We start from the raw sequence: 14468 nt of genomic DNA, 5'->3' as shown, positions 1-14468 counted from the left end.
GTTTAACAGAAATTTAGACTTCATTCCCAATCCTTCTTTCCTTCAACTTTAACCTATCCTTCAACCACCATTGTTTATTTTTATTAAATAAGTCTTCAAAAGTGAAATCTATTACTGACCTAAGTAGTTGCCAAGATTCTTTGAGGGAGAAGGTGACAGTTGCAGCCTTGCTTCTACTCAGAAGCTCAATTAAATGAATATCAGTTTCTCTATTATCAATATCAGTATTAATAGCTATCACATTGCAGTCAGATAAGAATAATCTTCATCTTTTAATATCCATAACAGCCAAAGGAATAGGATTTAATCCACTGACAGAAGAGATCCTTATTAGTTTGCTGTGAAGTAGGAACTGACCAAGTGCTGAGTTCTGTTGTCAACTGGTCTTTCAATGACACTATCCAGCTGCAAATTTTTTCAAACCTGCTCTTGGCAGCATCACCTGGTAGTGTCACTCCACCTGGGAATTAGTTCCCAAATCCTCCTTTACATGCTGCAATGGAGGAGATCATGAGCAGAGCTCAAATAGAAGAGCATTTGCCTGTGAAATACCCCATGTGCCCCTGTTAGTGGAAGAGATTGTGCTCATTGTATCAAAGCCTGGGGCTCATTTGAATCCATTCTGGAAAATAACTTTAATCATTTTGAGTTTGTCTTGCCCATGTCAAAATGAAGAAGAGTATTGGCTAGATTACAACATGCATTTGGATGGACAGCCTATAGAGCTTGCCTATCGGGGCATTTATCTGGGACAGACAGTATAAATTAATAATGAATTGAGGCCCAGAACTGTACAAGAGGAACCAAGTGGTTGGACTGTCTTTGGGAAATTGCACAAATCTTTTAATGACCATAAGCTTTCTGAGAGAGCAAAGACCCACTTTACAACAGTATTCTGCCAGAATTACTTTAAAATAATGAAACAATGAGATATAAGTCTCCAAAGAATTAAAATTGAATATCACACAGAGGGCAACAAAAGTGCATAGTGGATGTTTGGCTGTAACACTTAATCATTGAGAACTTCAAAGAAGAACAGGAATTAGAGATGTCTTTGAGGAATTATATGATAAGAGAAGATGACCTGGTCAACTGGAGAGGGTGAGGGATGAAATGCATACTAATGGATACAAAGTGCTCCTTTGCTATCTTTATCATGTCAAGAGAAAGTTAAGAGACTTTTAATATAGTGGATGGATTCTTGGTGGTGAATATATGGACACAAACAAAAGTTGCATCTGATGGTCATATATGAATGAGTGGTGATATGTATATTGGATGGTTTTCCATATCAATGAGTTCAGAGATCCATTTTAGTATTCAATAGTATGTGGGAGTTTTACTGCATAAATTCCAGTGAACATATTTTATCTGACTCTTAGGTTCATGTCAAGATTAAGTGCCTACCTTGGACTGGATATAATTGTATTAGTTTAAAAGAACTGACTAGTTAACTCTGGATATCTCAGGGTCTAAATCTGCATCTCTTTAACTTCCATATGTTGATTCTAATTTTCCATCTTGAAGTAACATGGAATAAGCATACTTCCTCTTATACACGATAGTGCTCCAAATATTTGAAGATTTCTATTAGAAACTTCTCTTTTTAGACTAAATATCTCTAGTGCCTTAAATTATTTTTCATATAATATTTTTAAAATACTGTACTTGGAACTGGATAAGATAAGCTAATTTGTTTTTATTAACCATGTTGCTGCTTTTCTCTTTTAGCCTGAAAAATGGACAGTTAATTGAATTGTGTATATTTGTTTTTGTTTTTTTTTACAGATCATCTATCACTGCTGTTCAGGGCACTTTGGCAAGTATTTGATTTCATCGTCCTTATTTTACAGAAAAACTAAGGCTTGGAAGCTTGTGACTTGGAAGAACTGTGAATTAGTAGCCAAATCCTGGTACAAGTTCACTGGTCCTTTCATTTTGATTGAATTGTTTAGCCAGTAGGCAATACAGTCAAACATATTTATGTGTGTGTATGTGCATATGTCGCTTGCAAGTGAGTACTATAATATTTTTATATTGTTAGATGACAAACTAAGTGGTACAGTAGGTAAAGCCCTGGGCTGAATTAAATTATTTTTTTTAAAGATATTTTATTTTACCAATTACATGTAATAACAATTTTCCACATAAGTTTTCTGAAGTTATAAGATACAAATTGTCCCCCTACCTTCCCTCTCCCTTCCCAGGAATGGTAAGCAATTTGATCTGGGTTACACATGAATTATCATGCAAAACATATTTCCATATTGGTCATTGTTGTAAGAAAATATGCATATAAAAACAAAACCCCAAAAATAAAAATATAAACTAATGTGAAAAATCATATGCTTTGATCTGCATTATAATTCCAACAGTTCTTTCTCTGGAGGTGGATAGCATTCTTTGTCCTAAGTCCCTCAGAATTGTCCTAGATCATTGTATTGCTGAGAGTAGCTAAGTTTTTCACAGTTGATCATTCCACGATATTGCTGTTACTGTGTACAATGTTCTTCTGGTTCTGCTTATTTCACTCTGTATCAGTTCATGTAGTTCTTTCCATCTCTTTCTGAAATCATCCTATTCATCATTTCTTACAGCACAATAGTATTTAATCATTATCATATACCACAGTTTGTTCAGCCATTCCCCAACTGATGGGCATCTCTTCAATTTCCAATTCTTTGCCACCACAAAAAGGGATGCTATAAATATTTTTCCACAGTTCAGTCCTTTACCACCACCACTACCTCACTTTAAAAAAATCTTTTTAGGATACAGACCTAGTAATGGTATTACTAGATCAAAAAGTATGCATGGTTTTATAGCCCTTTAGGCATAGCATCAAATTGGATCAGTTCCCAACTCTACCAACAATGCATTAATGACCCAATTTTGCCACATTCCATCCAACATTTACCACTTTACTGTCATATTAGCTAATCTGATAGGTATGAGGTAGTAACTCAGAATTGTTTTAATTTGCATTTCTTTAATCAAGAGTGATTTAAGAAGATCACTCTATTGCAAATATGAATAATATGGAAATAGGTTTTGAACAATGCTACATGTATAACCCACTGGAATTGCTTGTCAGCTCCGGGAGGGGGGAGGGAAGAGGGGTGGAAAAGATTATGAATCATGTAACCATGGAAAAAAAATTCTAAATAAATAAATTTTTAGAAGAGTGACTTAGAACATTTCTACATAAGATTATTGAGATCTTTGGTTTCTTCATTTAAAAACTTCTTGTTCTTAACCTTTGACCATTTGTCAATTGGGGAATGTCTTGTATTCTTATACATTTGACTTAGTTCCCTATAGATTTGAGCAATGAGACCTTTATCAGAAAAATTTGTTACAAATTTTTTTCCAGTTTGTTGTTTCCCTTTTAATCCTGGCTATATTAGTTTTGTTTGTACAAAGCCTTTTTATTTTAATATAGTCAAAATATATCATGTTACATCTCATAATGTTCTCTATCTCTTGTTTAGTCATAAATTCTCCCCTTCTCCATAGTCCAACAGGTAAACTATTCTATGTTCCCCTAATTTACTTATGGTATCAACCTTTATGTCTAAATCATATACCCATTTTGACCTTATCTTGGTGTAGAGTGAAAGACATTGGTCCATACCTGGTTTCTACCATAATGTTTTCCAGTTTTCCCAGCAGTTTTGTCAAATAGTGAGTTCTTAGCCCAAAAAGTAGGATCTTTGGGTTTATCAAACACCAGATTGATAAGACCATTTTTCCATATCTAATCCATTGATCCAGGCCCCATGTTAAATTCTGACCTCAGACACAAGTTGGGTGACCCTTGGCAAGTCTCTTAACTTCTGTTTGCCTCAGTTTCCTCAACTGTGAAACAACAATAATAACATCTATCTCATACATTATTGTGAAGATCAAATGAGATAATATTTGTAAAGCACTCAGCACAGTAACAGGCAGTGTATATGCTTGTTCCCTTCCCCTAAAATATTTTTAGTGTCATCAGTAGGATTAAGTACTATTCTGTGCTTAATGTGCTTAAGTATTTGGAAAAATGGGTTTTAAAGTCAGTCCCTTTAGTAGCTAAAAGCCCCATGTAGACAGTAATAATGTACACATTTATATTCAGGATGTACTTTTTAAAAATAGACAAATTAAAACATGAAATACTTAAAGGAAGTAAATACATTTATTTAGGTGGTGAGTAAAGAGGGAGTAACTTTTCTGATTAACGTTAGAGAAATAAGATTTCAAAATTCATGTGAGAGAAATAGCATTTGTGGCACTATGACAGTGAGGATACTTCAGATATAATATGTTGTAACTTACAAGAAAGGAGTAGATGATGAGTACTAGATCAAGACTGTGGTGAGTAGATTGGATTGGAAAGAGTGGTGGAGGAAGTCCTAAAGGAAAGGTAAGAGGTGTCCTTTGGTAGTTTTTAATAGGTTTGGAAAGTCTTCCTAGCTCTAAGTCTAGAGTTACTCACCTCCTGAATTACTCTTAATCTATGAATTCTCATCCCTAGGCACCATCCATTTTTTCTACATAAGAAAAGATATTTGAATTATGTATTAGGAGCTTGTAATGTGAACAAGTATGGACATTAGTATGTTTTAAATTCCAATACTCCATTGGCTCCTTATTGGCTACCACAAATCTATGTTTATCATTTAAAAATCTTATCAGCTGGTATCCTCATCTCTTCAAGGAAGATAACAAGATAATGGTTTTGTTTATGAATTTCTTTATTTCTTTTTTTCTTATGAGACAATATATTTCATACAGGTGCAACAACCTAAGAGGAACAGAAATATTCTCTCCTATGCTTACTTAAACCCACTTCTTTACACATATATTGGATATCCCTTCTGCCTCTTTCCTTGTTTTCGCTTTAGAAGTCATTTTGAGATGTGGTGGTTTCAGCAAGGACTCAGCTTTCTACCATCAGCCCTTGTTATTTGGACAGCTGCTGCCTTCATCTTTTCCTACATTACTGCAATAACTCTTCACCATGTGGACCCTGCATTGCCCTATATCAGGTCAGTCAAAGGGGATGCAATTTTTGTGATAACAGACACTGGATGGGACCATTTGTTTTCTGCTGCCCTTTCTCATGATCATTTTAAAACTGGAAACCAAAAGTTAAAAACAGATTTGCAGGTGGAAATTTTAGACTGGCAACAACAACCCCTCCCCACCTCAAAATAAAAAGAGTCTGTTCACTAAATATTTATGAAGTACTCCTTTTTTGCAAAGCCTTTTGCCAGGAGCTGGGAATATAAAGACAAAAATACCAGAGCATTCTTGCCATCACAGAACTTAGATTCTACTGAGAGTTATAGCATATAGACAAACAAGAGAAGGCAAGATAATTTGAGAAGGAAGAGAACAATAAATAAGGGATCAAGAAAGGCTTCTATAGGTATGGTGAACTCAGTTTGCTAAAGATCATTAAATTAGCTATTTAACATTGATCTAACTTTTATCCAAAGCATATCCTGTAATACTTGGGGGCCAGAAAGAATGAGGGAGTGTCTGGAAGATAATGAGCTATAGAGGGACCTTTATAAAATTTTGTTGGGAAATCAGAATTTATACCTATATCATATTTCCCAGAAACCCCAGAGCTTCCTAGCATTCTAAGTTACTTTTTCCATACTTATTTTTAATTGTGTGGTCATTGGATAATAATAATTTCTTCCACCAAGTCCATGAAAAGAAATCTGACACAAAATACTAAAACTATTCCCCCAGATTGATGCTAATTCTCATTAAAACAAATCAAGAGACCTCTAAGACTTCCCTTCAAAATATAAAGTAGGTTTTATTTGATGTCCACACCCAATAACTAGAGGGTTATGATTGAAGATCAGTGTTCTCAAGTTCTTTGGCCACATTTCCAATGATAATGCAAGCTCTAAGGTTGGTAAAACCAAATAGAGGTTCTATGGCCTTCTGCATGAAATTAATAAAGGTTATACATTTGGAAAACAAAATGGAGTCCATCCTGTAATAATGAAATTATATCTATAAGTATTGAAAGGGTATTTAAAATTAAAACCAGCCTTAGGAATTAATCAACAAAAAGGGAAGGAAATATATAAGACAAGCATCAGAGGACTTGAGTTGCATTCTCACCTCTGATACTGACTCTCACTTGTATCTTGATCTCATTTACACTTATCACCCCTCAGGGAACATCAGGCAAGTCATTTAACGTCCCCAAGCTGAACTTTTCTCATCTAGAAAATGAACAGGTCAGACTGGAAGGCAATCGAGGACCCCTTTATGTCTATATCTGTGAACAAAGGAGACCTGGAAGAATTAAATGTTTGTTTTTTCTTGTTTGGACAATTTTGTTTGTGTGGGAAAAAATCTGGTTCCTTAATTTGCCTTGTCTCATCTGCTGAGTTGGTGGGAACAATCGAGGCTACTAGTAACTTCCTTTTTGGTGTCTCCAGAAATTGGAGAGGAGAAAAGAATTAGCAACAACAACAATATATAATTTCCAGCTTCCACAGTGCCATTGACTCAAATAATCCAACCCAAAGTTATCTATGCCAGAGCATCATTCCAGATGCTGGAGGAGGTACCAAGTTTAGCCACTAGTCCTTCCCCACTGAAGTTTACAGACTAAAAGGGGGATATAATTAACACATATCCAAATAACAATATCATATAAATGTATTTAAGAGGTGCAAGAGTGCTATGTGAATTCTAAGAGAAAAGGGTATTCCTTTTCTGATCAGATAGCATGAACTGGGAGGCATTTTGTCTTTTGTAATAAAAGGAAAGCATCAGTAGAGTAACAGTTAATTTGCAAATGGCACTTGGGACCTAGACTACTGGACTAGGAAATGCTGTTGCAACTGCTATGATATGATTGGAAAGAGAAGGAGACAGTTTAATTTTGCCAGTCATAACAAGCACCCAAACATGGGTGGAGCTATACAAGAAAAGAAACTTATCAGAATCTTTTAAAGCTCCATTCTTTATGAAACAGTGTCATGTGCCTTCCTTTTTCTCTATGGTAATCACTCTTTTACAGTAATCCTTAAGTCATAAAGATTTCTTCAGAATTAAAAATGGAGGGTTAAAAAGCTTATTTATTAAAGTTCCATTATTGGATATGGTTACCTCCCTCTCTGGGCCCAGCCTTTTCTTACCTGATAGAATCATCTCTCATTGACATGGTTGGATAAGAAAGAAGAGAAATGGGTTTAGCTTGGAGTTTTAGTAACTTAAAAATACAGGCTCCTCTAAGGTGCCCATCATTCCTGCTTCTTTTATAATATCCTTTTTTATAAAATAATCTTTGGTATATTGGAAAGTTGAAAACTTTCTCAAATTAAGAGATGATTAAACTACCTAATTTAGCTTCCGTAACTCTTTAAAAAGTCAGTGGAAAAATTGAGCTTCGTGTTTTATTTTTTTAAATGACACAGGACTGGCATGATACTAAATACTGAAATAGAGTTAAATACAGCAGGGTGAACTGACAACTACCATATCCTTAAGGGCTTAGGAGTTCAGCATCCCAACTGCAAGATTTTAATTAGCTAAAAATTACTACTTTTGCAAACTCCTGACTAAGAAAGTTGTAACTTAATTACTTGGTCACTTTTACCTAGTGCTTGCAGTGGGAAGATTCATAAGTGAAGTCCATGACATTACTTGTGGTTTCACTTTTTTGTCTGAGAACATTGCTGGGACTGTTTTAAGTCACACATATCTTAAACTTACTCCTTGCTCCCTAAACTCCATTTAAGAGTATTGCTGAGGATTGCTAGGTAGCTCCATGGATTGAGAGCCAGGCCTAGAGATAAGAGGTCCTGGGGTCACTTACCTCTTATTGCCTAGCCCTTACTATTCCACTGCCTCAAATCCAGTACACAGTATTGATGTAGTTTTTTTTTTTTTTAACCCTTGTACTTCGGTGTATTGTCTCATAGGTGGAAGATTGGTAAGGGTGGGCTGGAAAAATAACACTCAGTACACATATTAGTTGAATTTGGAGGTTTCCCTCTCATCTGTTCTTCTACTTCTTCCAGTTTTGTTCATTTTTTCTCTCTATTCAGTCTGACCTTGACCTTTCAATAATATCCTCTCCTTTACACTTGAATCTTTAGCTTCTTTGACCTGCTATTTCTATCCTGATTACTTCCAGCCCTGCTTACTTTCTACCACCTACCTAACTCCTCCACTCCTGCTCCTGAGCTGCTGAATGCTATCAGAGGAAGTAATAGAATCATGCTCAGTAGGTTTCTCTACAGATTTATGCTTCTAATCTCAACTGAGCCTTCACTGCTGGACAGTAATCTTTCCTTTACTCACTTATTGAGTACTTTCATCCCTTCCACAGTAGCTGTTTTAAACCTTTTCTCTTCTTTAGGGCCCCATATTGATCTTCCACTTGACTTTTGCTAGATGACTTGGCCTCTGCTACCTTACTGACGTACTGAGTCCGTCCTTGGTGAATTCCTTCATCTCCTGTATTCTATACCATGATCCTCACTGCAAGCCATCCTTCCCTCTATTCTTCTAGGATGAATAAGTGAAGGGAAAAGCATTTATTAAGCATCTTTGTTCTAAGGATTCAGATACAAAAAGAGCTGATCCTTACCTTCAAGGAATTTTGATTCTAATGAAAGAGACATAATATTTAATGATGTACATATCATTTATACAATGCTTTAGAGTTGGCTAAGTGTTTTACAAAATCTCATTTTATTTTCACACCATCTCTGGCAAGCACTTTATTAACTTTGTTTTACAGATGAGAAAACTGAGACAGGTAGAGGTTAATTGGCTAGTCTAGGGTTACATAACTAGGAAGTAGCTGAGATTGGATTTGAACTCAGATCTTCCTCTCTCTCAATTAATTGTGCTATCTATAAGGCTATCACCAGGTGGTGGCTAGGCAAAGATATTTGGCCCTGTTAGCATTAATAAACATTTATTACATGCTTGTTATATGCAGGCACTGTGCTAAGTGTTGCTAATACAAAGAAAGTTGTGGCAGCCCCTGCCCTCAAGGAGCTTCAAGTCTAATGGGAGAGACACACATAAAAAGAAGCTGAAAAGTAGGGGAGAGGGGAAAGTTACCTTGGGGCATGATTATCATGCCCCAAGGTGGGGAATGATCTGAAGACATTTGAGTGGCTAGGTTGATTTCATTTTGCAGTATAATGAATTTCTGGAGATGATAAAGTCCAAGAAAGTAGCCAGGTGAGAAATAATGAAGAGAATTCTCTGGGTGCCATTCTTAACTGGAGGAGGATCAGAGGAGCTAGTGGACCCATTGAGCAGTCAGTTACTGACATGCCCTTTCCAGAGTCCAGGCAGTATTGCTTTGGCCACTGTTACCAGAATTAGAGAAGTAGAGAAAAAATGCCACATGTTGGCATCCTGGGAAGATAGCTGGGCTGAGGCATTGTTGGGGATCTTGGGCTGGTTAGACATAATGTTCTCAGGAATCAGGCCCTAATATTGAAGTGTGAGTCCTCGTGGTTTTGCTCTTCCAAGGCATGATCTCTGGAAGTTCATTTCTGAGAATGGTTTAGTATGTCAGGAAGAGGGCTGGCGTGAAGCATCAGTGTGAGCAGTGTCACAGGAAGATTCTTCCTGTGGAAGCTAATGCTCCGAGCCCCTCAATCCATCTTTATTCTTTCCCTTTCCTAGGTTACTTACCTTAGTCTACAAATACATTCCCCTCTCCCCTGTCCTGAAAAAAAATCCAAAAAGCCTTTATTTTACCCTCACCACCTACCAAACTTACTTTATTTTTCTGCTTCCTTTAACTGCCAACACTGCTTGTCTCCTCTTCCTCCCCACCCATTATTTACCTCAAAGTCCTTTGCAGTCTGGCTTCTATCACTGCCTTTTGTCTCTAAAGACACTCCAATGCCCACCTTAGTACTAAATCCAATATAATTTTGTGTCTTTCCTCATCTCGGGGGTTTGGTGCTATAGCTTCTTTCTTGCTTGCTTCCCTCTTCTCCCTTGTGTAATGTTACACTTACAAGTTCTGTCTTCTCCACCCACTTTTGCTGCTTCCTGACATTCCTCCCAATCCTTAAATGTAAGTGTTCCCTAAGGTTCTGGTATAAAACACCCCTATCTGCAGTCTCCCTTAAAAGATTGTATCTACTTCCACATCTTCAGAAATCACCTTTATAAATTTCTAAATCTGATTTCTAAATCTATATCTCTTTCATGACCTCCCTAGAGTTCCAGTTCCATATTTTTTAATTGCTCATACAGACTTCCCCTGAATGGCTTGCTGATACCTCAAGCTCAGCATTTCTGAAACTGACCTCATCAGCTTCCCTCCTTAAACTCACCCCTCCCTCAACTTCTTTATTTTTGTTAAAAGCCCATGTCCCCAGTCACTAAGCCTTGAATTTTGCAATTATTTTCATTTCTTCCCTGTGTTGCCAAATCTATTGATTTCTATTTTAACAATAGTTCTCATGGCTTGGCCTTCCTCTACAACCCTTCTACCACTATCCTAGTTCAAGGCCTCATTTATTCTCACCTAGACTATTGCAATAGCCTTTTTGACTCTATCCATTCTCTGCATTGCTTTCTAACTCTTCCTAATATCACGATGGTCATATTACTCTTCTATTCAGAAATCTTCAGGGACACCCTGTTTCCCACTGAATAAAAACATAAACTCCAGACTGGTGTTTGAGGTCTTATACAGAATGATTCCAACTTAGCTATCAAGCTTTGCCTCATATGTAGACCCTCGGGTCTACATTCAAACCAAATTGGACTCTTCCCTGTTTTTTCGTTCACCTTGCCCTCACCATTTCTGAGCTTGTACTTTTACATGCAAGCTTATCTCCAACTGCTGAATTCTTCTTTTCTTCAATGTCCAATTCAGTTGGCACTTCCTCCTTAAACATTTCCTTCAAGGATCCCTCTGATGAAGTGAAAATGATCTTTTGTTTCTCAAATTGCTCCTATTATTGTGTTGAAACATCTCCTTTGCAATTTATTTCATTGTCCCCCATATCATCATTATCTGTGTATTTGTTATTTCTCTATCTAGAAGTTTTTTCAGGGCTTAGTATTATACTAGCTACTTCAGTCAGTCAGCAAACATTTATTAAGCACTTACTGTTCCAGATGCTACTAAACACTGGAGATACAACAGTGAAATTATCCTTGCCTTCAAGGACCTTATTGTGACTTGCTCACATTAGTTGTTTATTATTTGTCAAATAAATAATTTTTGTTGTAAATTTTGATGTAAAGACATACATCACTTGTCCACAGTTCTTTTATTAATTTCTCATTGCAGATAATTACTGAGATATCTTTATGGTAATGTTGAGTCATTCCTCCTGTTAACCTTTTTCAGATAAATTAAATTATGTTGCCTAGTTTCTTGCATGCATTTTGGCTGTTTTAATTAGAGTACTCTGAACTTGTCCTTGTGAAATTCACTGTTATAGACTGTTATAGATATGTTATTTATATGCCTGCCTTTTTTTTTTTTTTGAGACATGTTGTCCACCCAGGGTGAAAATATAGCTGCCACTCACAGACTTAGTCCCAAAATTGATCAACATGGAAGCTTCAGTCCTTTCAGTTTTTGTGATGTGGGATGATTTGACCCTCCTTAGGAAGTCTGTAGACTCTTTATTTCTCAGGGATTTACCATATTTATTCTGGATGTAGTTAAACATATGAACAGTTTTTATCCTACTGCAACTTCAGAACTCCCAATCTTATGCAATTTACCAGCTGTAGCCTCTCCCAGTAGAGGGGATTATAAACTTGCACCTTACTTAGGATGATAGAGCATCAGGTTTATCATAGTGACTGAACCTAAAGAAAATTTGGAAATTTGAGTGGATTTTTTTCCCCTGAAAGGTAGAGAATTGTGGAGGTCTAGAGAATTATAGTATAAGTGAGTTGAGTGTCAGTGGTCTTTTTGCATTAGAGAGGGAGAAACCTCTAATACTAAATGAGACTTTTTTTTTTAATTTAATCTTTCAACTAGTTATCAACATTGGGTAATAAGTTTACATGCTGCCCATCATGGGGGCATGATGACTAACTACTATAACACAGGTCATCATTTTTGGGAGCTGGACCCAACAATAATGATGAGTTAATAATATCTTTACCTAACAGAAAGAACACTTTTTAGTTATTTGTTTTTTGCTTATGTGTATATGAATTAAGTACAGTGCCCTCAATACCAGTGGTGTCACACTCAAACAGAAATTAGAGTCACTAAACTGTACATAAGTATAATAGTAAATAATAATAACACTATCAGTGAGCATTTACATAGAACTTACCTTGTACCAGATGCTGTGCTAACAAATACAAAATTCATTTGATCCTTACAACTACCCTGGGAGGTTGCTGCTATTATCCCCATTTTACAGATGAGAAACTGAGGCAAACAGAAGTTAAGTGAATTGTGGAGGGCGATACCAGTTCTGGAATACTGTTGTATATTGACTTAGAAAAAACCGTACATTAACATTATCTATGTATTGTATTTTTATTATTTTGTTAAATATTTTCCAGTTACATTTTAGTTTGGTTCCCATGGCTGGGCTGTATGTTTGACACCTCTGCTTGCCACAGTAGGTGCCTAATAAATTCTGAATTAAGTGTACTTTATAAGCCAGGGATAATAAGATTGATGATATTAGTCATTCCTTTCTCCTCCATGAAGCTTATCTTCTTGTTATTTGGGTGACAAATGATCATAAATGAAATAAACTTGTCTAAAGTAAAAAGGAATATGAAAGCAATCATACTATTATATTCTCTTTAAGGAAAGTAATGAGAAGAATTATGCCAAGATGGATTTCTCTATAGAATCAAAGGTTCTGGCACAAGTACCCACATCCTGATATTTTTCTTTCAGTGACACTGGAACAGTGGCTCCAGAAAAATGCTTGTTTGGGGTAATGTTAAATATCGCTGCAGTCTTATGTAAGTAATATCAATGGTCTAAACATCTCAATACTAAGTAGTAAGTTAGCACTGCACAGAGTATTTTGACAGTTAAAAATAGTAGCAGCCAAACTTACTTTTGATGTTGTAAAATGTTGCTTATTCTTTTGGTACTTCAATAACACCCAATTTCCTTAGCTCTCTGTCAACCCAGATCTGTGAGCCCCTCTTAGCAGCTTTCTGAATTGTCTTCAAAAATTGCTTTGGTTGAAAAATTCACCTTCAGCACACCTGGTAATAACCTCTCTCAAATTAACTAAGACTAGACTTCGGCCCACAGGCATTTTGACTGTCACCAGGCTATGCTTGTTACACAAGGTGAAAGGTTACTTCATGTTTTCTGCTTGGTTTTCCATTGCATTTGTTATATTAGCCATTTTGCTGGGATTGAGCTCAGTAGTAGATGTGGCTCCCTGGGTTGCAGAATAACGTAGTCTCCTATAGTAACTAAACTGATTTTTTTTTCCTCCAGCTCAACCCTTCTAGGCCAGAAAGAGAAGTTGTGTCAGCCAGAAGCAGTTTGGCTGAATCACTAGTCTCATATCTTCAGTATTGGCCTCAGATATTCCTTTCAGTGTTACCCCAAAATGCTTTAACTGTAATAGATTAGGATGGAGGGGGAATCAGTTGTTCCCATGTAAAGGATTTAGGTCATCTACAAATTAGAGAAACCTCCCATAAGTGTTTGTGCTTGCCCCTACCCCATCTGTCTCTATATATGTGTTTATGTTAAATGTCTATATGTGTGTGTTTGTGTGTATTTTATACATGTGTGAAAATGCACATTATTATTAACACACCATATCTCTTAGATTTTAATAAATATCCAGGCTCCTGGCTGTCTTCTTTATAAATATGTAATAAACAACAGAACAAGACCATGTGTGTTTATAATGTATCAACTGTGAATATGATCACAGCGAGAGTCACCATCAGCTTTCATTATGGCCTTATCTCCATTTCTGGAAATAGTCTCAACATTCAGTTCTCAGGATACCAATTAAATCCTCTTTCCATTTTTAAAATATGGGGTTAAGCTCAATTCAAACAGTCTTTTATCAATTCCCAGTTCTCCTTATGGGTACCTCATAAAATTACCATTAAACTATTATACCCAAGTCCCTACATCTGAAAGAGAGTAATTGTGTCTATAGTCTCTATGAAAGGCTGTTAAAGTTGGTGTTATACTCATCACACCAGTGTTTTTATCTTCCCATTCTGCTTGCATGCTAAGCCTTCCTAGTTTTTCATCCTAACTGATCCCCATTTCCTTAACACCTCATTTCTTTCTAGGCCATCACCCCTGCATTGACTACTCTCTCTTCCCTAACTCACCTCTCCATGAACCAACTCAACTTTATACTATTCTTCATGCTTGAATCTCTGGCCCTCCTTGGTTTGTCACTGATCATGCCTTTCTAAACTCTAGCATTACTCCCACCACCAATATTCATGTGGTCCTAAACAGAAAATTATGAAATTAT

At 36.4% G+C, this 14468-nt stretch overlaps 1 protein-coding gene across 4 annotated transcripts in view; it reads left to right on the top strand.

Annotated features, from left to right (window-relative positions):
* DRAM2 (DNA damage regulated autophagy modulator 2) overlaps positions 1-14468 on the top strand; it is a 49024-nt gene that overhangs the window by 15957 nt on the left and 18599 nt on the right. For 2 of the 4 annotated variants that reach the window (XM_044672309.1, XM_044672307.1), the window contains exons 2-4: positions 1789-1819; positions 4890-5033; positions 12896-12963. In XM_044672309.1, coding sequence (XP_044528244.1) covers positions 4903-5033; positions 12896-12963 — 199 coding nt within the window. In that variant the 5' untranslated portion in view covers positions 1789-1819; positions 4890-4902. Of the gene's footprint in view, positions 1-1788; positions 1820-1874; positions 1914-4889; positions 5034-12895; positions 12964-14468 lie in introns of those variants that run through there. The other 2 variants (XM_044672308.1, XM_044672311.1) reach the window with 2 other exon arrangements.

This window comes from Gracilinanus agilis, chromosome 4 (assembly GCF_016433145.1).
Source record: "Gracilinanus agilis isolate LMUSP501 chromosome 4, AgileGrace, whole genome shotgun sequence".
In the NCBI taxonomy this organism is placed as follows: Eukaryota; Metazoa; Chordata; class Mammalia; order Didelphimorphia; family Didelphidae; genus Gracilinanus; species Gracilinanus agilis.
The sequence above is the reverse complement of the archived record's forward strand: the minus strand, read 5'-3'. Positions and strand labels throughout refer to the sequence as shown.